General features: G+C 40.3%; 1 protein-coding gene across 4 annotated transcripts in view; it reads right to left on the reverse strand.

The window, feature by feature from the left end:
- SCAP (SREBF chaperone) overlaps positions 1-24,822 on the reverse strand; it is a 106,201-nt gene that overhangs the window by 2,766 nt on the left and 78,613 nt on the right. For all 4 annotated transcript variants that reach the window (XM_020999145.2, XM_020999146.2, XM_020999147.2 and 1 more), the window contains 15 exons: positions 24,598-24,727; positions 12,172-12,329; positions 9,971-10,191; positions 9,678-9,783; positions 8,999-9,171; positions 8,285-8,411; positions 5,678-5,790; positions 4,922-5,016; positions 4,285-4,383; positions 3,804-4,022; positions 2,401-2,804; positions 1,842-2,033; positions 1,208-1,409; positions 881-996; positions 201-717 (listed from right to left, as the gene is read on the reverse strand). In XM_020999145.2, coding sequence (XP_020854804.1) covers positions 201-717; positions 881-996; positions 1,208-1,409; positions 1,842-2,033; positions 2,401-2,804; positions 3,804-4,022; positions 4,285-4,383; positions 4,922-5,016; positions 5,678-5,790; positions 8,285-8,411; positions 8,999-9,171; positions 9,678-9,783; positions 9,971-10,191; positions 12,172-12,329; positions 24,598-24,727 — 2,872 coding nt within the window. The remainder of the gene's footprint in view (positions 1-200; positions 718-880; positions 997-1,207; positions 1,410-1,841; positions 2,034-2,400; positions 2,805-3,803; positions 4,023-4,284; positions 4,384-4,921; positions 5,017-5,677; positions 5,791-8,284; positions 8,412-8,998; positions 9,172-9,677; positions 9,784-9,970; positions 10,192-12,171; positions 12,330-24,597; positions 24,728-24,822) is intronic.

The following is a 24,822-nucleotide window of genomic DNA, read 5'->3' on the forward strand; positions in this document are numbered from 1 at the left end:
TGGGGACCCAGCCTCCTGGCTCCTATCTCCCCCCTACTTTCCCATTAGTGAAATGAGATGGAAATCTCTGGCCCCCACCCCAGCCAATCCCACTTGCGAATGAGTCAAGAAAACCAAAGCTAGGCCCTTTGTCCTCAAGGCTTGCTCATCAAAATAGTGCCCCTACCCTCTGTCCTCAACTCCTGGCCTAACCTCCCCACCTCCAGCCTGCCATTGCTGCGCCCGGCCACGATGAGGTTCCCCTGCAGGTCCAGGCTCCAGACGGAGCTCTCTGTGTCCAGAGTCCAAGTGGGAATGGGTGACCCCTTCTCAAGATGTGAGCAGGCTTCATCCTCAGGGCAATGGAACGAAGGAACTGGGGAAGGGGGTCCGAGGGCTGGTAAGGGAATAGGAGCCAGCCCCTCCTCCTGGTATACCCGCTGCACCAATCGGCTGAAATCATAGCCAGGAGGGTCATGGGGTCGTCTACAGCCAGCCCGGTGCCTGGGCTCAGGCTGTGAGGGCTCTAAAGGTGGGGGCTGAGGCTGCTCAGAAAAGTTGGTGTCAATGAGGCAGGTCAGGTCAGGCTGGTCACCAAAGAGTGGAGGCTGTGGGGGACCCAGGAGGCGCCGTAGCTGGGGGTTGTCTCCAAGCTCCTCAGGACTTCCTTTTCCCCCATCTGACAGCTGCTCCCAGCTCTCTTGGGAATCAAACACACCACCACTATCCCTTCGAAGCCTAGTAAGCAGAGAAAGGAAGGTGCCAGGGTAGGAATGTGTTTGGGGACGGAAAAGGGGTTAAAAGGAAAAGGATCTCATGCCAATGTTTAGAGCTGAGTAGTGGGTAAAGAAAGGAACTAACCTTTGAAGCCAGGAAGAAGGGATAAGAGAAGAAATCATACCCTTGCTTGGGGATCAGGGTAAGGCAGTCCCCAGTCTGTGCATCCCACACCCGGATCTGTCCTACTAGGCAGCAGCTCACCAGGAGCATCCCATCACTTGCGAGGCACTCAATGTCCTGAAGGGCGAAGAGAATCCAGCTTACCAAGGGCAGGGATGCATGGTCATCTCCTGGCATCAAGTGACCTGTGATGGGCTCTCTCCTTGTTCAAACTGAAGACCCCCCAGCTGTCTTCCCACCTCACGGGGGTGTGGGGGCAACAAGAGACATGGGGGAGCCAGGAAGGAATCTCTGCAGGGAACAAAACCAGCTCATTCCCAATTCTTACCATGAGATGCCCTCGAAGGACAAGAGGAATGATCTCTGTCTCAGGCGGGGAGTACCCATAGTCATCACAGGGTAGGTCCCCACGCTTTCGACGGCCATGGGAGGCCCCATGCTGTCCATAGTTCTTAGGACAGAACACTCGATAGAGGCAGAACAGCAAAAGCACCAACAAGATGCCAGAAGCCAGACCTAATGCAGCTACCCTGTGGGCACGGCAGGTAAATGGGGCTCAGTGGGGTCATCTCCATTCAACCCCAGTACCTACCCCCTAGAAACCACACAAACCCCACATCCCAATTATTAGCCCAGAAACCCAAATAAGGTAGAAACAGGACAGGAAACTAGTGGTTAGGAACAAAGCTGTACCAACGAGGGAAGGTGCCTACACCCTAGACCAGGGGTGGGTAACCTGCAGCCCTCTGACTGAATCCAAACTTCATAAAACCTTTTGCCATACTTGAGGATCTAGAGGACCACATGTGGCCTCGAGGCTGCAGATTCCCTACCCCTGCTAGACCATGTATAATCACATAACCAATTTCTCACACTTCCCTAACCCTCTCGATACTTCTCGTCCAGCCAAAGACCCCAGCACAGCAGGAGGGAGTGAGGGGAGAAGGAGTAGTGACCCTTACTTGTAGAGAGTGACATCTCCATGGACCTGGGTCCTACTGGGACCTTCAAATGCCTGCCCCTGGCCCTCCCCCTGGGCAGTTCCGGAGCCTGAGGGTTTAAGGGGCCAATAATGTTGAGCCTCCTGTTGGTGCTGAACTTCTTGTGGGTTCAAGTAGAGGGTGACAGGAATCACTGGAAGTAGGCTGATGTACCTGTGAGGAAGCAGAGCAGAAAGATGATGAGGCAGGATGAAAGGCCTTCCAAAGGCTACCTAATCTCCACCAAGAACAGCCAGCTGCCCTGACACCAGAAGGAGATAATGCCTCACACACAACCCTCATGAAGAAGCATTAAAGAAGCCAGCACTTAGCTCAGGGGCTGGGCAAAAATCCCAAACAAAAATTTTTTCCTCATGTCTCTTCCAAGCCCCCACAGTCCACATGCCTCTCTTGGGGTAATTTAGTAATACTCATCAAAAGAAGGCATCTGTTCTAAGAGCAGCAGCCTGAAGCTATTCCCTAATCTTGCTAGAACAAGGCCTCCTCCATTCACCTAGCCCTCCTCCTCTGCTACACTTACTTTTTAGCCAGAGTGATATTGTAGTAACTGAAGAGGGACGGCCAATGGCGAAAGGACAGTTTCCTCCAGAGCTCTTCATCTTCTGGTCCCCATGTCACCTCTGGGCCAGGGCCTATGTCCAGCAGGCTGCTATGAGGAGCCCCCTCCAGATGGTCCTGGGGCTCCTGAACATCAGGGGATTCCCAAGACAGTGTCTGATTCTCTGCTAGCTTAGACGCATCCGGTGGGAAGATGGAGAAGGTACTCTTGGGGTCACCTGCAGGCAGCACCCCACCTGGCACAGGCATTGGCGGCAGTCCCGCCTCCCCCAGGGGGCTCTGCTCTGTCACCTGGGCTGTTAAGTAAGTGCGTAGACCAGCAGGGTCCGTATACACCAGGATGCCAATCCAGATCACTGTGCCAACCTGTAAGAAGCAGGGATGAGATCAATAAATTCACACTAATGCCTCCAAAGACTTCCCTGTGAATTTTGCTGATGGGTTCATGGGGAGGGGGCACCTCTCAGGTAATGTGCTACGTGAACTGAATGGATCACAAAGTTCAAGCTGGGAGAAACAACTACCCATCCTCCCCTTCCTTGCAGCTTTAAGGACATCTGATTACTAACCACTTCCCCCAAGCTGAAAATGTACATTTGGTGTCCTGCTCTGTCCCTCTCCCCAAATGCCACCTAAAATGCCCAGGACCTGAGTCATACTAGAATAGGATGTTCACTAGGCTTGATGCTATTTCCTCTAGCTTCCAGTTCCCTTGACATGTTCCCTCTGAACCCTCCATACTCAACATTGGCCTAGAATCAGTGCTTGTCCCTGTGCTGAAATCCTTTAGTCTATTTCAGACAACAAATGACACCAGTTTCTATTAGACTAAGACCCGTTTCCAGGAAAATGTCTGTTGGGAACCACCAAGTCTCAAGGTCAAAACCGTTGTCAAACTGATCAGCCAACTGAAGATGGAATCTTCTATACCACTAACAAACCTACTTTCCTCCTCTCCCTATTTCTTTTAATGTTTTAACAGCTTCCCATGCTTGCTACAACTAGGAACCAGGCTCATTCTGTCTCAAGCAAGCAAAAAGAGCTATAGTATTTTACAGTCTACTCATGAGATCTCCCAGGAACCTGAAGACAGAGGGACAATAGACATCCTGGACCAGAATAGATAAGAAAACAATGACTCCATAGTTGCTATTTCCCGTATCTTCCCTTGGTCTTTTCTTGGATCATGGAGCCAACCTGAAAGGGGCACACTTCACTCATGCCATAGCATGGTAAGTAACAGCCCATCACCAACCTTGCCCCCTCACAGGGAAATCAGAAGGACTTTGGTACTTTAGCAGTTAGAGAGGAAGCTTCTATATCTTAGACATAGAGGAGAATAACCAGGGGATCAGGCAAGGATACCATGATGAGTCTTTGGGCCAGCCGGGTCCGGGCCAAGAAATAGATGACGCGTAGCCTCTTGGGAAGGCGCAGATTTCTAAAGGACGATGGCTGTAAGGTGATTGTGTGTGGTGTCGAGGGTCGCATGGCCAACTGCCGCTCATATCGGTGGCCCCGTCCTGCAGGCTTTGCTGGATGCAGGCAGACTTCTGGAGGCAATCGTTTATTTAAATCAGCTAGCTGCAGGTAAAGATGAGACCTGAGTTCGAGATCTTACTCCTTCCTTTTGGAGGTACAGCCCTAGATCCTTACCACCCTAGGCAAATACCAATACCCAAGGAGCCAGATACACACATTTTTCAATGTCAACAGGGCCTACACATCTTCTAAGGTTGCAAAATCTAGGCAATGAATTACATGGACCCTGACCCCACCATGAAAATTAAGGGGGATTGGAGGGGACAGGGACAGGGAAGAAATAGAAATCAGTCCTCTCTCCTACCTCCATTCGACGAATGTCAATAGACAGAACAGTGGTAAAGAACAGCATCTGCAGAAAGAAGTCAGAGACAAGGCCCACCACGGCAAAGAGACAAAATTCCTGGGGATAAAGCAACACATGATAAGCAGGCCATGATGACCCATACATAGGGGTCACTCTGTGCCTCACAGTTTTCTCCCAAACCCTCTAAATCTGTCCTACCCCCCAAAGCCTAGTTCAGATCTTCAGTTCAGTAAGTCAGTAAACATTGATTAAGCACCTGCTATGTGCCAGGCACTCTGCTACACAACGGGGATACAGAAAGAGCTCAAAGTGGAATCTTTCTTGAAATGAGGTAGGTCTGCACCTCTTCGTGGGTTCAGAAGACAGGCTAGGGTAAGACAAGCCTCAGGCACCCATTTTCCCTAGAGACTTCCCAGCCTTCAAATGATTCCAAACAAGGCATATCTTGACAGTATGATCCAGCACTTGCCAGGTTCTAGCTCCTCTGTAAGTTACCTCCCACAGAGTAAAGAATAGGAAAGACAGTGGGAGCTCTGCCAAAAGGCTCAATGCTGAAGGTAGAGATGACCAAGGGCTGCATTCGGCTGTGCTACATTCCCAGGGCCAGGGTGCTAGGGCAAACACAAGCCCCTACCTGAATAGCAGGAACCAGGGTGAAATAGCCAATGAGGATGATGCCCAGTTCTGTGGCCATGTTCTTCATGATAGACCAACTCTCACTGCTTAAGCCTAGAGACAAAATATACAAAGCAGTGAAAGAGAATGGATTAGGGGTGGGGGGCCACAAGGTCTAGTTCTAACTACACCTAGATCACATCATTACCTCTGTACTTTAGTTTCCACCAATAATTCCTGGCATTTCTATAGCTAGTATTTCATGTGCTTCAAAGCACTTTAATATAAAATCTATCATTTGGTTCTCACAACAACCCAGGAAAACAATTAAAGCAGATACTATCCCCATCTCACACTTGAGGAAACTGAAGCTCATGTGAAAGAAGTTGCTACAAATCTCACAGCTCTAGAAACAGAAAAGTCTCATCACAAACACTGCCCCATTCCCATGACTTGATGTTTCCATACTTCCCCAATTAACTAGCATCCATTTAGTAGAGTTCCTGGCAAAGAAAGGGGACAGAAAGGTGGAAACTATACGGAAGAACGCCTTCTACTTATGGGGTGGGAGAGAGGGTGAGAAGTTCTTAGAAAAGGGCAAGAAGTGCAGTGTATGATGTCCTAGAACTTCTCCCAGAATACAGGAGCAATGACCCAATGTGTGCTACAATAAACCACCACTGCCTTTTCCCATCCCCATTCTGGGACTTCACAATCAAGTTACAGGTTTTTTCCCACAGTTCAAATACACAATGTTCCTCCTCAACTCTGTTACCTTGGGCAATCCGCAGCTTCACTTCGAGGTCTACTGGAGTAGATACAACAGATTTTGTGAGAACGAGCACATTCTCCAATCCAATTACCACCACCAGATAAGGGAAAATCTCTCTGGGGAAAGAGAAAGATGCCAAGTCAAAGAGTGGATCCCTACTGTCTTGAAATAGAATGGACAACTGCTATGAATAACACTGAATACATTCCTATCACTCAAACCTGAGATACTAATAATAGCCATCTATTACTCTAAATCTCATGCCATCTCTACTAGAATGCAGTCTAGATTTCTAACCTTTTTCATAGCCATTTTTTCACAGGTCACAGGTCCAAAACAAATGCTCCTACATGCCACTCTTGGAATCAACAGGCTTTATTTTACACAGACCTCTAGAGGTTGGCAACTTAAGACTCTTTCCATAGGTCCAATGAGCAAAACTCTCTCTTTAACAAAGTAGGGCAGAATTAACACAAAATGAGCCGGCATGATCAGCAATCTCATTTACACAGCATCTACTCCCCATAGCTAGCCTTTATTTTATAATAGGAGTTTTGGTTCAAGTCTATCTAATGAACTGACGAAATCACTTTAAGGATCTGCTTGAAATTTTTATTTACATTTGCTGTTCAAAGTGTCTGACCTGAATAAGAGATCCTGGCTCTATAAGAAAAAAATCTGAAAGAAGTCTTTTGGGTTCCCTTAAACCATTATCAGTAGTAACAGAACTCGAGAAAAGTAAAAAAGTACAAGAGACCTTCATTATCCAAGGATAACTGAAACCAGAAAATGGCTTTCTAAAGGAGAAACCAACACAAAATGGAGACCAACATTTTATAGTAAATAGTTGGGGAAAGGATTTTATTGGGACTTTATCTTTTTGAATAACGAAACTAAAACTCATGAAAATTAGTTTATTTGATTTTACATTTAACAACATTTTGGTTATAACTGTTAACAGTAAGATAATTCTTAGAATGAACAGAGAATGAATCAAGTGCTATATTTTATATCCTTCACCTCCTTTTTAACTTTCACAGCATGAAAAAGAGTCATTTACAAAAAGGTCAAGAAGATTTGAGGACTTCATCAAATTTCACAAGAACCTTTGCTTAATTCTTTGCTATTCAAATAATTCTACTGACATTAAGATAGAGGGACCTAACAAGACTATGGGAGACTAACTGATTAACACACTAGCTTATCAGGGATAGACAATAGTGTTAAATGGGTAGGGATGTTTGAGTGGGGCCTATTTTTAGAAATGGTCAATTCATTAGTGAATAGTTTCTTATTAAAATTATTCTCTGTTTTCCTTACTAGCGGGGGAGGGAGAAGAACGTGGCATAGTGACTTTTGAGTCAGAAAGACAGACCTCCCTTCAAATTCAGCCTTTTGATACACACTGGCTAGGCAGGTAGCCAGTAAGTGCCTGCTGACTTAATTTGATCTGCATTCATTAATTGACATTCCCTACATCAATGGAGTCACAGGTCCAGACCAAAACAAAAGTGAAACCTTGGAGAGATTTGGATAATGAGGGCCCCTGTATCTTATGAAAAATCAAATTATGCCTAAATAGAAGCTCCGGATGAGTCATAGTACTAATACAACCACTTGGCATTTTTGGAACTTAAAAAAAAATTTAGGGGGCAGCTAGGTGGCGCAGAGGATAGAGCACCAGCCCTGGAGTCAGGGGAACGTGAGTTCAAATCTGTCCTCAGATCAAACACCTGACACTAGCTGTGTGACCCTGGGCAAGTCACTTAACCCCAAAAGCCTTAAAAAAAAATTTGCCAAGCATTTTATGTATCATCTGGTTTGACCCTTACAACAATGCTGAAGATATAATGGAGAAACTAAGGCCTTCCTAAATGAAGTATATCAGAGCAGAATCCAAACCCAACAATTTGTACCAGGACATGCTGCCTACTGCCTTTCCAAGCAAGGCAAAGAGAAAGGAGAAACTAAGAACAATGACACCAAAAAGAAAACTCTTTCTGGTTAATAAAATGTATGTATGTGAGTGGCTGGAGTTTCAGGTTTCATTCTCTGCTGTATGTCACTGTACCCTTTACAATTCTCTTTTCAGCCACACAAGCTAAGAAGAGAGGACTGGAAAAAACAAACGAAAACACTAGGGATTTTCCTGAACAGCTGAGACACAGTGAAAAGACTAATACTGACTTGTAAGCAAGAAGCGGCCTGGGCTGTTTTGACAATAATTAAGGACAAACCAATGGGAAGAGCTTTCGATTATACACTGACAGTCAAGATAAGTTGATAATATAAAAGTTAAAGATTAGTGAGAAAAAAATTAATATATTGTAACCCGGCAGTTATTTTCTTTGAAAAGAAAAAAAAACTTGCTCTCAAAAAATTATTTGATTTGTAAGTTAGAATTCTTAAATGGTTTTAAAATTAAGAGTAGTATATGGCTATATCAAATTAGTCATTTTATCTTTGAAAAAAAAAAGTTGGGCATGACATGTTACCAAATTCAACATGAAGAGACCACCAAAGCTTCAAAGGAAGCAGGTCAGACAGTGTAGCGAGGTGATCGCTGCACCACTTCAGACTAAGCTGGCCAACCTAGGCCATGGAACTCACCCGCCATTGAGAGTTGGTGTCAGGCCAAAGAGTGTACAGAGCCCTACAGACATCAGCAGAGAGCTGAGGACAGTCACCACTGCCGCCAGCGCCAAACCCCATTTCGATTTCACCATGTCTATCTTCCCTAAAAAGGAAAGGACACAGGAGAGATGCCCCTCATCAAAAGGAAGATGCACAACTTTATATCTCTTCTCTATTTTCTCCACGGTATTCCCCTTTTACTTGACTAGCTAAGATTCCCCCATTGGAAGGCCCTTCTGCTTTAACATAGAGATAGAACCCACGAGGGCACTGGTGAAATAAATTTACCAATCAGGTGGAATGGAAAGGGTAAGCCATTTTTACAGGTGAACTCAGAATGCTCTACCATGGACAAGATTTCTCCAGAGATGTAACTCTGCCTATACAAGTCCCAGAATACAGTGCTTAGAGGGACAGCCTTGTTCCATTGGGCCATTAAAGACTTATAAAATGACAAAAATGGCAAGGATGCTAAGACCCTAGTACAGCCCCCTCCCTCTATAATGGAGAAAATGTGAGTTCCAGAGGTGATGACTTACCCAAAGATGGGCACACATAATTTTTTTTTCTATCACTACCTGGGTACAAGCAAGACCCCTGCCCATAAAAACACTCAGGCCTGAGAAGTGAGTTGAGAAATAGTCCCAATTAACATCAACAGATTAGCCCCTAAACCCATCTTGGACCTACTTGTAGAGAAGTAAATGTAGGCAAAAAGGATGATGTAGGTGGTGACGAGGGGAATGAGCTCAGCAATGCCAATTTCTTCCTTGAAATGTACATGCACCAAATTCTCCTCCCGAAGACTACAGTTGGGGCTAGGGTGCAACAGCTTTAGTCGTGCCCGAAGGCTATTCAGATACCTGGTCATAGAGATGGGAGGAGAGAACAGGATACAGTTGTTCCCTTCTGCCCAAAAGCAGCCTCTGGGAGGAGAGGTGCGGTGAGGGCCTCTTTTATGTATTAGGGAAGAGACACACTAAGTTTGAATTCTACTCCCACTTAAAAACTGTGTAGTAGGCCAAATTTGTTTCAGTTACCTCCCTCCTCCCCTTTTAGATCTCCTTTTCCTCATCCCTTCAATCCCACAATTATCTAGGCCTTGCTTATAAGTAATTCTTTAGCTAATCCCCACTAAACTGCTAGCAGATAAGACCTTAGTATTACCCTTCCCAAGAGCACCTGGTATTATACAGGGGGCTCTTTAAGACTGAAAAATCTTCAAAACTCAAAAGAATAAACTACCTGTACCATCTATAACAGTAAAATTTCAGGTACAGTGAAGAAATACATACAGGTGGCTACCTACTTGAAAAAATGGCCCTGCTAATCCCTGATGACCTCTGATCCCAAACACTGGCAGGTTTACCTGGAATGGTATTTCTGGAAGACCAGGGTAATGGTATAAGACACCATCCTCTTCCTAGTGTACAGGTTCACCCCACTATATTTTCCCGGTACTCCAAACAACAAGTCTATAGACATAAACAGAAAAAGTAAACAAGTCACCAAGGATCAACACCCAGGTGTCATTCAGTGTTGTGTCTGACACACAGCAAGAATGAACACCCTGCTCTGACCCTGCCCATTCTGAAGGCTACATGGAGCCGAGGAGTCATCTAACAAGGGAACTACAGCAGGGCAGAGCAAGGCTGTGTGTACCTTTGAGGGTTGCAGAAGTCTGAAGGGTCTTTGGTTCATGCTGATAGATGGTTTTGATAATATCAGGGTCAGCACTGAAACGCTCCTGATCATTCTGCCAGAAGTTTCCAGGTGACAACAGGAGGCAGCCATGCTCGGGAAGCAAATTCCTAAGTTTCTTTAGGCCTGGCAGGAGATCAGTCACTTGCAGGCACACTTCCTCTAGGCTCTTGGTCCCAGAGCTACCCAGGGAGAAAGTACAAAACAAGTCATTGTCCTCTACCATTATGGACCAGAGACATCACATCTATCAAATCTCATTAGGTTGCAAATAGCAGAATCTAGTAATTCACTATTATCATTCTCACTAATTCCAATATAGCCAGAGAATGGGAAAATCTGTTAATAGGACATGAAATAGTAGCTAGTATTTCCCACAGTGTTTCATATCACAGTATTTCTTTAGGTGCTGTTAAGGCCCATCTACAGTGAAAGGAGAAATAAAGAAAGAATATAAAATAAACCTCTGTCTTGAATCCTAAGGATTCAAGGGATAGGAAGGGAGACTGTTTACCCAGGCACTGAACCTAACAAGTTTAAGGTCAAAGCCCCACAATGCTTCAAATGTCCAATATCTGGTATTGCCAACTCAACCATCTCACCTACTTTTCTTTCCTGTTGGGTGTGGGGGAAAAGAGTTAACTTCAGGAAAAAAAGCCTAATTCAATAAATATCTATTAAAAGCGTGCTATATACAAGACATTATGTAAGATACAAAAATGGCAACAGTGACTGTATCTTGTCCAAGGTGATCACATTCTAAACTGGACTACTATAAAATTAAAGAAATGGTGTGACTAGTTTAAAAAAATTGAAAACAAAGACAAAAACGGGAGAGAACTGACCCTAAGACAGAGGCAGCATGACAGAGTGGAAAAAGCACTGGATATGGAATAAAAGAATTTGTGTTCAACTCTTGGTTCTACTACTCTGTGGGACCTTGGGCAATTTAAATCTCCACTCTGGGCATTAGTTTCTTTATCTGTAAAATGAGGCTAAACTAGATGACCCCTAAGGTCCTTTCCAGATGAAAATGGAATAATCATTTCCCTTTTCTGAACCTATAAAAATGGGGAGATGGATTAAATGAGCTCTTGGGTCCCTTCCAGTTCTAATATCTATGATCCTATGACTGAAGATGGGAAACTCTAAATACACTTTGTCAAAAAAAAATCTGCGTGTAAAATAACACATTAAGAAACTAACTGGTTTTTCTTTCACACAAAAGTAATGCTGTATATACTCTGGAACTACAAGAATTTATGGGTCCTGGACAACACCAATTTAGGTTAGCAAGTGAAACAATTTAACAGGAGGTTGTAATGATTTAGCCAGTTTTGATCCCTGAAATTTCTAGCAAAGAACTGGATAGTAAAAAGTCAAATGAATAACTGAAAAACTTCCATGCTTGGCTCAGAAGCAGAGAATGCTGGTCTATGAAAAGAATATTTAATATAAATGACAGACAAGGTTCCTGAGATCTGTGGTGGAGTTTCAGTCACATGGCATCATACTTATGACATGCTTAATCCATTTTTATCCATTTTAGGTCTTCTCATGACTCACAGATACTATACAGTATTTGTATACTGTATACACTGCACATAACAGACCCTTAGAAGAGGATATCATCTTCAAATCACAACAGAAAGAATACAAGTTCCAAACAACTATTAGTCTTCAGCAGAGATATCAAGCTCAAGGTTGTCAGAGCAAAAGAGCCAGATTAAAAGGTAGCTGGGAAATGTTTAACAAAATAAAAATACAATATAACACAGATACGTTAAGTTGTGGTTCGTTCCTAATTGAATCTAACACCACTGTTTTAGAAGGATTCCTTACAGATGCTTTCTAAACCTGGATGTCCCCCAAAGAGAAGCAGAAACCACTTGAGAGATGCTTGCATCAAAGTCAAAGCAGGCAGACATGGGACTGAAATGCAGCTGACACCACATGCAATTAACAACCACAAGAATTCAAAGGAAAACAATCTATGAAGAGGTAAGCAATTCTGTAAGGCAACTGCTCTTTTTGTTTCTATGAACTGACTGGCTTACCTAATTATATTTGGAGAAGAGACTCAAGCTTAATCATAGTGTTTGTGGGCAAGGAACAATGTTAGCAAATCTAAAAGGACCCAGACCTCAACTGTTTCAGAATACCTGTCTCTCAGCACATGGTTTCGGATCTCCTCTACCAGCTGGAATACCCGGGAGAGAGGTGAACGGAACACATCCACTGCCAGTAAGTTCTTGTGCCAGGGGGAAACGGTGGATTTCACAAATATCTGCTGGATATAGGCCACTGGAGCTCCCACATACTGCCAAGGAAATGGAGGAGGGAGAAAGAAATTAACTCAGCATATTAAGATGCTGCATAGGTCTAAATAAAATCTGACAAATTTTACTGAGTTGCTACTCTATAAAAAGCACTGTTTTAAGTACTGTGGAAGATAGAAGGTAGGAGAGACAATTTTTTAAAATGCTCCTTTCTTTTAAGAATTTATAAGTTAGCTGAAGAGAAAAGAAAGACATACAGGATACAGTCAGCTAACAAAACAAGGTGATGTAATTATTAAATACACAAATGAATGGTCCAGACAATTAAGTGCTAAAGGAAATTCAGAAACCTCACAGATTGATATAAGTGGAAACAGCCAAAGAAGGCTTCATCAAAGCAATCATCAAAACTATTTGGTACAGTTAAGAAATAGAAAAGTACATGAACAGAACATATCATACAAGCAAATGCAAAACCAACTGAACTCAGTATTATCAAGTGTTCTGTGAACCTATAAAAAAAACTCATACCCAGTAATTATATGAACACAATTACAAAACACTTTTCATACAAATAAAGTCACATCTAAATAACTGGAAAAATATCAGTTGCTCATGGGTAGGCTGAGCTAATATAATAAAAATGACAATTCTGCCTAGGTTAATCTACTTATTCAGTGCCATACCAATCAAACTACCAAAAATTATTTTATACAGCTAGAAAAAATAACAAGATTCATTTGGAAGAACAAAATGTCCAGAATATCAAGGGAACTAATGAAAAGAAATGCTAGGGAAGGTGGCCTAGCCATACCAGATCTTAAATTATAGTATAAAGCAGCAATCATCAAATCTACTTGGTACTGGCTAAGAAATAGAGTGGTGGATCAGTGGAATAGGTTGGGTATGCAAGGCACAGTAGTCAATGACTATAGTAATCTACTGTTTGATAAACCCAAAAACCCCAGCTTCTGTGATAAGAATTCACTATTCGACAAAAACTGCTGGGAAAACTAGAAAAGAATATGGTACAAACTCGGCATAGACCAAAATCTTACTCCATATACCAAAATAAAGTAAATATGGGTACACAATTTAGATATAAAGGCTGATACTATAAGCAAACTGGGAGAGCAAGGAATAGTATACCTGTCAGATTTATGGAGAACAGAAGAATTTATGACCAAACAAGAGAGAAGAGAACATTATGAAATGCAAAATGGATAACTGTGATTACACTAAATTCACTTTTAGGGCTGTATCCCAAAGAGATCATAAAAATGGGAAAAGGATCTACATGTACAAAAACATTTATAGCATCTCTTTCTGTGGTGGTAAAGAATTGGAAATTGAGAGGATGCCTATCAATTAGGGAACGGCTGAACAAGTTGTGGTATATGAATGTAATGGAATACTATTGTGCTATAAGAAATGATGAGCAGGATGACTTCAGAAAAACCTGGAAAGACTTGTATGGTCTGATGCTGAGTGAAGTGAGCAGAACCAGGAGAACACAGTAACAGCCACATTGTACAATGACTAACTTTGATAGACTTAGCCCTTCTCAGCAAAGCAAGGATCTAAGAAATCTCCAAAAGTCTCATGATGGAAAATGCTATTCACATCCAAAGAAAGACCTATGGAGTTTGAATGCGGGTCAAAGCATACTATTTGCTTTGTTTTTCTTCTGTTTCGTTTCCTGTTTCTTGTGGTTCCTTCTAATTCTTCTTTATAACATGACTAATGTGAAAATATGTTTAATAGGAATGTATATGTATAACCTACTGTTGGGAGACAAGTCCTTAGGGAAAATCTCTAAGTCCTTATAGACTTAAGGGGTCAGTAGTATAGAGGCTTGCCTTGGGATAAACGCTCCCTTGACTCTAGCCCTAATTACGTCTGCTATAGTTTGTTGATTCCAAGTGCTCACTCATGCCCAGCCTTGAGGCCAGGTGGCTGACTCAGGCAGATAATACTAAGAACTGGGCAGGGAAAACAATAGATATGAATTTTGGCATTAAAACTACTTTCTCATGAGAAAATGAGGATCTTTAGCTGCTTAGTTTGTGTATGTTATTAATTAGCGCTTGTAGATCATTTCTCATGGTACAAAGCTGTTTTTCTATGGGTATATAATCAGAAAATACCTGAAATAAACTAGTCTTGAACATTAACCTCTAAGACTCACCTAACCCGACTTTCCTTTCTCTGTTTCCCTTCTCCATTTTCCTCACTGCTCTGTCCTGCACCATGCCAGCTGCTGGAAGTTGGCACCCGACCAGGGACTAACAGAACCCTGGACAGGGATCACTTTTAACCCGGGGAGATCGAAGATGTTGAACATGACACAGCAGCGCCTTACCAGATCGGAGCTCCACTACAACAAATGATATAGAGGATAAAGGAATTTCATTCGTGTTGAAAGAAACACAACACTAGGCTTATTCAGGGATTTTTCTGCTCTCCTTTTAAATGGGTCAGACTCAATTTAAAGATCGAGAGCAATACCTTCAAGTTTTCTTTCCTCTCATTTGGTTAAAGTGAGTTCTCCCTGGAGAAAGCTCATTCTCCAAGACCTTAAGGAAAATTTTTCCTGGTCTCCATAACATCTGGAGAACCATGAAAAAAAAAATTGTTTGATTTTGTGCAAGAAATTTCTAACAAATCTCTCTGAGCTTTTAAATTCTCCCTGCCACTACTGTGCATCTGTTTCTGTGTTTGTCTGTACGGTATGAGTGAGTGTCCACATGTAATCTGATGCCCTTTGTAACCAGGTAGCAAGAATAGCATTCCAAGGGCCGCAGCTGGACTCTAGAATGCCACTTTCTTTCTCCCCTTCTCCCTCCTTAATGCCAGCCGCTTCACAGGAGCGGGTGGATGGGAGAGAGAAAGAGAGAAAAATACTTTATTATTTAGGTTATATGATTGGTAAAACACAAGTTTAGAAGGATCCTCGAAGTGTCAGGTCAGAATTAGAAAGAAATAAGATATGTGCAAGTTTAAGAGGACTTTAATCAAAGTCCATCAGAGCGATCAGTAGGTAGAAGGAAAGGCAAGAAAGTTTAAGCACGTAGGAATGAAAGAAGTATGGGTAGAAAGAAAAGCATAAGCTATTTGCATGAACAGTGTGAACAGAGGTTTTGAGAGTAAAGATTTGGAAACTTAAAGAATTGTTGGAAAAATTTTTTTTCCCTCTCTCTCTTTACATTCTAGCTCTGGCCAAGTTTTGAATGTGAAGTGAAAGACAAGAAAGAAAAGTTGTCGGAAAATTTTCTCTTCCTCTCTTCTGCATTCAGCTTTGGCTGGGTTGTGGCGCCCAACTTGACCAGGGCTGGAGTGCGGGAGAGAGGAAGAGAAAAAGGAAAGGAGGGTGAATCTTTTCCCCTTAGAGCAAAGAAAAAAGTTTTTATGTATTGGAACACAACCAAAAGATAGTTCATTCTGATTGGTAATGTGTTTGTTTCAAGTTTTAAAAATCTAGTATTGTTTCCAATTGGTAAACTTTTGTATTGTTATGTCAAGCAGTTTTTCATAGTTTGGAATTTATTAAAGATGTATAGTGAAATGTCTTATATATGTGAGTCCTACTAAATCTTTATTACTTATTGCAACTCCATGACAGTAACATTCACTGTATCTGACTTTAAGCTGTGATTAATGAAACTTGCTATTTGAGGTAAAAGACTCTTAGGATTATAACTAATTTTGTTTTGAGTTTGAATTTGGGTGTAGTTGTGTCCATTAAATCAGTATCTGAAGTTTCCATATTGTGTTCCTTTAAGAAGGAATGTTTCCTACCATGTGCCAAAATTTCATTCATAACACTATCAAACCTGTTAGAGATATTCCCAGACAAAAATAATTCATTATATGGATGATAAACTTTGCAGTTGTTCTACCACTAGCGAATTCTCCTTATTAATGCCCGAGCTTTAACAAGCCCTTCAGTTTCACAGACTTATAATTCCCCCTGAAAAAGTACAAAAGAAATCACCCTATTGGCGTATTGTTTCACAGTCTACAAAGAGACCCCCAAAATTACAAATTAGGCAAGATTCCTTAAAAACTCTTAATGATTTTCAAAAATTTCTTAAAGATATTAATTAGCTTCAGCCTGCCTCGCAGATCACCACTAATCAATTATTCAATCTTTTTACCACCCTCAGACACCTCACTAAGAATATTTACACCTCAGACAAAAGATCAAACTAGTTGAATAAAAGATAGCTAAAGCCCACGTGATTCGTATTAATCCCCACGAAAGTACAAACAGCTATATTAATCACACCTATTTCTCCTACTACAGTCTTATTTCAAACTGCTAGTTTAACTAAGTGGATTTATGTCCCTCACCAATTCTCTAGTTCACTTACTTCCTATACTACCATAGTAGCATTATTAGTTCAACGACTATCAAAAAGATATTTATGAAGACCTGTCAGGACATTTTCTTCCCATTATTCATCAACCCTACAAAAAACAACAGCTTTATTCCCTAACAGCCTCCTCTAAAGATTGCCAAGTTCCCCTCTCTGTATTTAACGAGTAAACTTAATAATCATCTTCCTTCACTTAAGATATTATCTTTTTTCCCCAATTATTTTTGTATTTTCCCAAACTTCATACAATACACCCTTATGCCCCAAGCACTCACTGCTTTTACGGACAGTTTAAGTAGTGCGAAAGCTGGTTATTATATTTTTCAACATCTTCACAAGGTAATTCAGACTTCCTTTTCCTCTGCCCAGAAGGCAGAACTTTTCGCTTTGATTCTCCTTTTTCAAAAAATTTTTCGGAACCTCTTAATGTCAGACAGTAAATATTCTGTGTATGTTTCACAACATACACAAACAGCAAAATTAAGCCATATATTGTCCCCCGATTTCTATTCCCCTTTTCAACAATTACAAACCCGTATTCATTCTCATACCAATCCTCTTCATATTACTCACATACGAGTACATTCTAATTTGCCCAGACCTCTTACTAAAGGTAATGCCATTATTGATTCTCAACTACAATTCTATCCAACACTTTTAACCCCTATCATACAACAAGCTATTAATTTTCATTCCCAGTTTCACCAAAATGCTGCCACTTAACTTTTTATTAAGCCTTTATTAGGCCTTTTATTAACTACATTCTGCCAATGCAACAACATTAACTGTAGAGAGGATAACATTTTGTGATTATTTTTGAATAAACCCCTACAGTATTAGAAACCTAGTATAAAGAATAATTTTTTTTAAAAAGGCTGTTCCAAATGTATCACTTTTATTAATCTTCCTTCTTTTGCCATTAATCCCAATGGCTTTTCTCCCAAACATATTTGACAAATGAATGTAACTCATACGCCTTCTTTTAAAAGGCTTTCTTATATTCATGTTATAGAAGATACCTTTTCTTCTTTCACTTTTGCCACTTTACAAACAAGTGGAACAATTAACACGTAATCAATCCTATTTTACAAGCCTTCTCAGTAATGGGTATACCTAAACAAATTAAAGCAGATAATGCTCCTACTTACATTAGCAAAGCATTTTCTTCCTTTTATACTTTTTTATAACATTTCTCTGATCACAGGCATTCTATATAATCAAAAACAAAGATATTAAAACTATTCTTCTAAAACAAAAAGGAGGTATCTGGGCTATTACCCCTCACCGACAATTGGCTATTACATTATATACCCTTAATTTTTAAAATATTAACAAAGATGGGTACACTCCAGCTGAAAAACACCTTGAGAAAAATAAACATCCAGAGGCCCAGATCCATTACTAACGTGGGGACGAGGGTATGCTTGTGTTTTTCCAGAAAACTCTGATAAACTTGTCTGGATACCGGAGAAAAATGTCCAAGCATGTACCACAACTCACAGCCCAAATGCAGAGTATGAGGATTCAGGGAAAGCACAGAATGAGCCTATCTATAGTGCCCAGTCGTCTTCCCACATGGGTTCAAGTGAAAGCTCTCTCTCATCAAGTGATGGAAGACTCCTGAACTTGTATTTTTAGCAACTGTAGCTTTACTTTCTGCTCAAGTGTGTAATGTACAGAGTGCTCAGCACTGGACTTATTTTCCTTTTCCACCCTGGTTGCAACCCCTCACATATATGGACAAACTGGGGACTATATATACTAATAACACCCGTATATTCGGAGGCCAAGAATACCCCTTTCCTCCAGGACAGAACCAATGTTACAATTACCCTCAGATCTCTAGCATCCAGGTCACCTATATGTTTTACAAAAGTTCGCAACAATACTGAATTCTGTCTTTCTCTTGTTGCATCATCTTTTACTACCAGTTTGTCTAATGGATATGTAAATTATACTCAATCTAATACTACTTTTGAATAGAATGTTACTTGTGTCAATTGTACTCTCAAACAATGTATTGAAAATAATGACTATACTGTACTTTTGGTAGAACAACCATCATTTGCTATTTTCCCTACTAACATCTCACATGAATAGTTCCAGAACTCTGGTGAACATGCTCCTCAAATTATCACTTCCTCCTTAAGTTGATCAAAACGATTTATTGGTCTCCTTATTACTGGTTTAATCACTGTTGTTTCTCTTATTGGATTCACTACTGTTTCATCTATTGCACCACAAAGTGTAAACTGCACACTTTGTAAATGACTTAGCAAAAAATATAAGTTTGGCACTTAAAGTACAAGAAGCTATTGATAGAGATATATTGTATAAAGTTAATTTATTAGAGCAATCAGTACTGTATTTAGGAGATGAGTTAGAAACTTGAAAACAAGGTTGCTATTGTGATGTGATTATAGATACTGATGTATTTACTTTACCCTGCTCCCCTATGATGCTTCAGATCCTAATATCTCATGAGACAAGATACGTGCCTGCCTTTTGGGGGCCTGGCACGATTCTAATATTACCCTCAATATTAATACCCTTCATGATATTACTTCCAGCACTGAAAACAGTCCCTGCCTTGGGACTGACCCCAATAAAGTAGCTAATATTATCCTGTCCACATTACACCAATTTTCACCCTTTTCACGTATATCCTTGCTATTGCATATGCTCCCCATTATGGCATTGGCCTAATTTGTTTTTGTTTCCCATTCCTTTTGAGATTCATATATGCTACCATCAAACTAATCATGAGTCAATTACAGCGAACTTAAATTAACAAACAAAAAAGGGGGAGATATTGGAGAGTCCTAGGGAAAATCTCTTAAGTCCTTATAGACTTAAGGGGTCAGTAGTATACAGGCTTGCCTTGGGATAATTACATTTGCTATAGTTTGTTGATTCCAAGTTCTCACTCATGCCCAGCCTTGAGGCCAGGTGGCTGACTCAGGCAGATAATACTAAGAACTGGGCAGGGAAAACAACAGATATGAATTTTGGCATTAAAACTACTTTCTCATGAGAAAATGAGGATCTTTAACTGCTTAGTTTGTGTATATTATTAATTAGCGCTTGTAGATTATTTCTCATGGTACAATCTGTTTCTCTATGGGTATATAATCAGAAAACACCTGAAATAAACTAGTCTTGAGTATTAACCTCTAAGACTTGCCTAGCCCAACTTTTCTGTCTCTGTTTCCCTTCTCTGTTTTTCCTCACCGCTCTGTCCTACACCACACCAGCTGTTGGCAACCTATATCAGACTGCATGCTGTCTTGAGGAGGGAGGTGGGGAGAGAGAGGGAGAAACATTTAAAACTCAAAAGCTTTTGGAAGTGATTGTTGATAAATCAAAATAAATTAACAAAAATAAAAAAGAGTGTCTGGAGAAAAAAAAAGAAATGATAAGCAGGCAGACTTCAGAAAAACCTGGAAAGACTTGTATAGACTGATGCTGAGTGAAGTGAGCAGAGCTAGAAGAACACTGTACACAGTAACAGCCACATTGTGTGATGACTAACTTTGATAGACCTAGCTCTTCTCAGCAATGGAATCCAAGACATCTCCAATAGTCTCATGATGAAAAATGTCACCCACACCCAGAGAAAGAACTACAGAGTTTGAATGCAGATCGAAGCATACTATTTGCTCTTTTTTTTTCTTTTGTTTAGATGTTTCTTCTTTCTTATGGTTCCTCCTATTGGTTCTAATTCTTCTTTACAACATGACTAATGTGAAAATATGTTTAATAGGAATGCATGTGTAGAGCTTACACCAGAATGTATGCTGTCTTGGGGAGGGAGGGTGAGAAAATTTGAAACTCAAAATCTCATGAAAGTGATTGTTGAAAACTAAAAATAAATTAATTTAAAAAAAAAAGAAAGGGGCAGCTAGGTGGCGCAGTGGATAGAGCACTGGCCCTGGATTCAAATCCGACCTCAGACACATAGCACTTACTAGCTGTGTGACCCTGGGCAAGTCACTTAACCCCACTGCCTAGCTTAAAAAAAGAAAAGAAAAGAAAAGAAATGCATGCTTTATGGAATGCCAGGAGACTAGAAGGCTCAATCCCAATCAGCACTGAAGTTTTAACCTGCTCCATTCTGCAGCCTGGTGGCAGTCCACTCCTGGGATTCATCAGATTTGTGCCAGACTTTGGGTGACTTTAGCCTTACTGCACAGCTGAAGTGCTCCACCAGCCTCAGCCTCCCTTGTGAGCCAGGATTATAGGAGTGTGCCACCTCATTTTATAGGATATTTTCATGCTGAACTTTATCAAAGGCTTTTTCAACACCTGTTGACATGCTTTGGGGGGGGGTATCTTTGCTTTTAATATGACTAATTATGTTTATTATTTTCCTAATGTTAAACCATATTTATATCTCTACTATAAACCCCAATTACTCATAGTGAATATTTTTTGGATTTATTACTACAGGCTTCATGTTAGAATTTTTTTTAAATTTGTACACTATGGAACTATGTCCCAAAAGTTACTAAACTGTGCATATCCTTTAACCCAGTCAGCAAACCTATATCCCAAAGAGATAAAAGAAAGAGGGAAAGGTCCTATACATACAAAAATATTTATAGTAGCTCTTTCCATAGTATCCAAAAGTGAATGCACAGTTACTGAGGAAGGGCTAAACAAATTATGGCATATGAAAGTTATAGATTATCACTGCATATTAAGAAATGAAAAAAGTTTCATAGGAAATTGTGAAGATTTCTATAAGCTGATGAAGAGTAAAGTGAGCAGAACTAGGAGAACAACTGATACAATGACAACACTACAAATAAAAACATCTCTGAAAGACATTAGAACTGATTAATGAAATGATGAATCTTGCGTCTAGAGGACTGAAGAAGAAACACATCACCTATATCCTGCCAAAGAAGTGACTACCACATAAGACATACACTTTTGGACATGACCAATGTGGGCATTTGGTTTGGGGGCCTATGCATAGTTGTTGTGAGGTTCTTCTCTTTCATTGTTCAACTGGGGGGAAGTACAGTGGGAAGGAAAGATAATGTTTACAAAAATAAAAATAAAACATGTGTGCTACAAAAAAAAAAAAAGAAGAAGAGCACATCATATACTTTTCATAGCGGGTGAGTTTTTAACCAAACAATGGATAAAGGTGACTAGAAAACATTAAAGATAATTTTGATTATGGAGAATTCAAAAGCTTTCGTATGGAAAAAAATCAATGCAATTAAGATAAAAAGGAAAGCAGTAGATTAAGGGGAAATATTTCTATGAACTATCTTTGATAAGGGGCCAATAGGCAAGATATGTAAATAACATAAGTACATGACTAATATCTATTTCCAAGTAAGTAAATGATCAAAGAATATGTTCAGTTTTCAAAAGAATTGCAAATTATCAACAACCGCATAAAAGAATGCTCCAAATCACTCATAACAATAGAAATACAAATTGCAACAACCTTCAGGTTTTATCCTACACCCAGAAAACTGGCCAAAATGATAAAAGATTTAAAAAGTCAATATTGAAAGGGTTGTAGAAAGATGGCCACACTAACGCATTATTGGTAGAACTCTCAATTAGTTCAACCATTCAGGAAATCCATTTGCAATTAAAATATATGTAAAAAGAGTAAAGAAAATACCAATAACCTCTGATCCACTGATTCCTTTGCTAAGTACATAACCCAAGAAGGTCAAAGATAGAAAAATCCCAAATAGCATCAGTTTTCTGTGACAGCAAAGAACTGGAAACAAAGATGCCAAATGACTGAGGAATGACTACACAAACTGTGGCACAAGAATGTAATGGAACCTGATCTTGCCAAATACAAAGAAGCAAACAGACTACAGGCACTGATACAAAATGATATAACCAAAACCAGGAAAACAGTATATGTAATGACAATTATGTAAATGTCAAGGATAATAACAAAATAAAAACTAACTGGTATATTTTTATAAAGGTGCTATATATGAAATGTATATTCTTTAACACTTTTAAAATACACCGTAAATCTTTCAACTCTTAATTTCTCCAAGTCTGTTCAGTTCAGTATTTTCCTTATTTGTTTGTTTGTTTATTTATCTTTGTTAGGTCTATCCAAGTTACAGAAAGGAACACTTAGGTCTTAATAATATATGTAAGGGACAGATAGGTGGAGCAGTTGATAGAGTACTTGGAATCAGGCATAGAGGACTTGGAATCAGGAAGGTTCATCTTCCCAAGTTCAAATACAGCCTCAGACACTTACTAGATGTGTGACCCTGGGCAAGTCACTTCACCCTGTTTGCCTCCATTTCTTCATCTATAAAACGATCAGAAGAAGGAAATGACAAACCACTCTAGTATCTTTGCCAAAAAAAAAACTCAATGAGGTAACAAAGAGTAGACATAATTGAAAAATGACTGAAACAGTCAAACTACGGGATATTAAGTAATTTGTCCAAGGTCCTGTAGGCAGGTTGCTACAAAAGTGAAACTAAAACCTAGGTCTGCTAATAAATTAACTTTATACCCAAATGCCTTTACACAAAGCAGTATAAAATGAATATATGTACATTAAACAATTTTTTTAACTAAGGGCTCCAAGTATTATAAAATACAGAATCCAGAAAAACCTTGACAGCTTAGAACATTAAGCTGACTACTAAGATAAAATCAAGAGGGGTAAAGGTAAAGTCTCATATTTGGGCACCAAAAGAATTGAGCATAACAGATATAAAATGGAGGAAGATATACTTGTTAGGCAGCAGTTAACCTGAAGGATATTTGGAGGGTTTAGTGGCCTGTAAGATCAATGTGAGTCAGCAATGTGATGTGGCTGTCAAAAAATTAATGCCATTTTGGTTTACTTCGAGAGGCACAGCTTCCAGGAATGAGGTCACTTTTCCACTATACTTTGTCATCATCAGAACTTATCTCAAGTATCTCAATTCTGGACACCAAAGTTTAAGAATGACACTGATTAGCTAAAGAATGTACAGAGAAAAACAACCAGAATGGTGTCCTGGTCATATGAGAAGCACTTAAAGGAAATAAATATGTTCGACTTGGAGAAGGAAAGAATCAGGGGAGACATGATAGCCTTCTTCAAGTATCCGAAGGGCTGTCACAGAGAAAAGGCATTAGATTTGTTCTGTCTAGCCCCAGAGGGCAAAAGTGTTAGAAGTTACCAACAGGCCAATTTAGGCTTGATGTCTGGAAAAACTTTCTAACATACAGCTCTCCAAAAGTGGAATTGGCTACTAAGAGTGGGTGAGTTTCCCCTTCTTAGAGGCCTTCAGGCAGATGGAATGCCACTTGCTCTACACATTACAGGAAGGTTTCCTGGATTAGATTAACCACTGCCTATCATCAGGCATGTACTGTCAGAGTCAGAGGTTCAAGTTTCATCTCTGACACACAATGGTTGTGTGATCCTGGAGCAAGTGATTTAATCTCTTAATACTTCAAGCAACTTTAAGAGCAGGTGCTGATCTGCATCAGGAGGGGGTAGGTTTCTCTCACCCACATTCCCTGTGCCAATGAAATTAGACAAGCCAAAAAGAAAGAACTAATGAAGAACAATATAAAAATTCAACTTGACAATCATATATTTGACATCAAACTAATGTTAACTTTATTAAACATACTACTGACAATTTTGCTTGTTTTCTTAGAATTTAGAAGGGCTTTTGGAAAATGATTCAGATGGCCAACTTTTTTTTTTAAACAAAAACTACCCAAGGAAGTTTGAAATAAACCATTTTCTCTCAATAAATTTTCCTGTAGCATACAAAGACATTCTAATTAATTGATTTCAAAGAGCCGTTTTTATATTTTGGGGCATCACTGAAGATTTTAATAGCAAAGATCAAATATATGATAGCTACTTTCCCCCATTCTCCACCGTTTATTCAGCATCCTCTACAAATCAGAGACCTACCCAATCTGGCTGTTCACTCTGATCCCTTTGTTCACGATCTGGGTCTGATGGAGGTGGCGAGTAATCTTTTACAGGGGTAGTATATTCCACAGGTCCTGTTCCAGGCAAGGGAAGCTTCAATAGTGGATAGCTGGGGGTATACAAACAGGCAAAAAGGTTAGGCTTTTTAGAAAATAGGTCTTTTCTCAGGCTGCTTGAGCTTCAATTAAATTCCTCTTTAGCACA

This window comes from Phascolarctos cinereus, unplaced genomic scaffold (genome assembly GCF_003287225.1).
Source record: "Phascolarctos cinereus isolate Bilbo 61053 unplaced genomic scaffold, phaCin_HiC Scaffold_4;HRSCAF=312, whole genome shotgun sequence".
In the NCBI taxonomy this organism is placed as follows: domain Eukaryota; kingdom Metazoa; phylum Chordata; class Mammalia; order Diprotodontia; family Phascolarctidae; genus Phascolarctos; species Phascolarctos cinereus.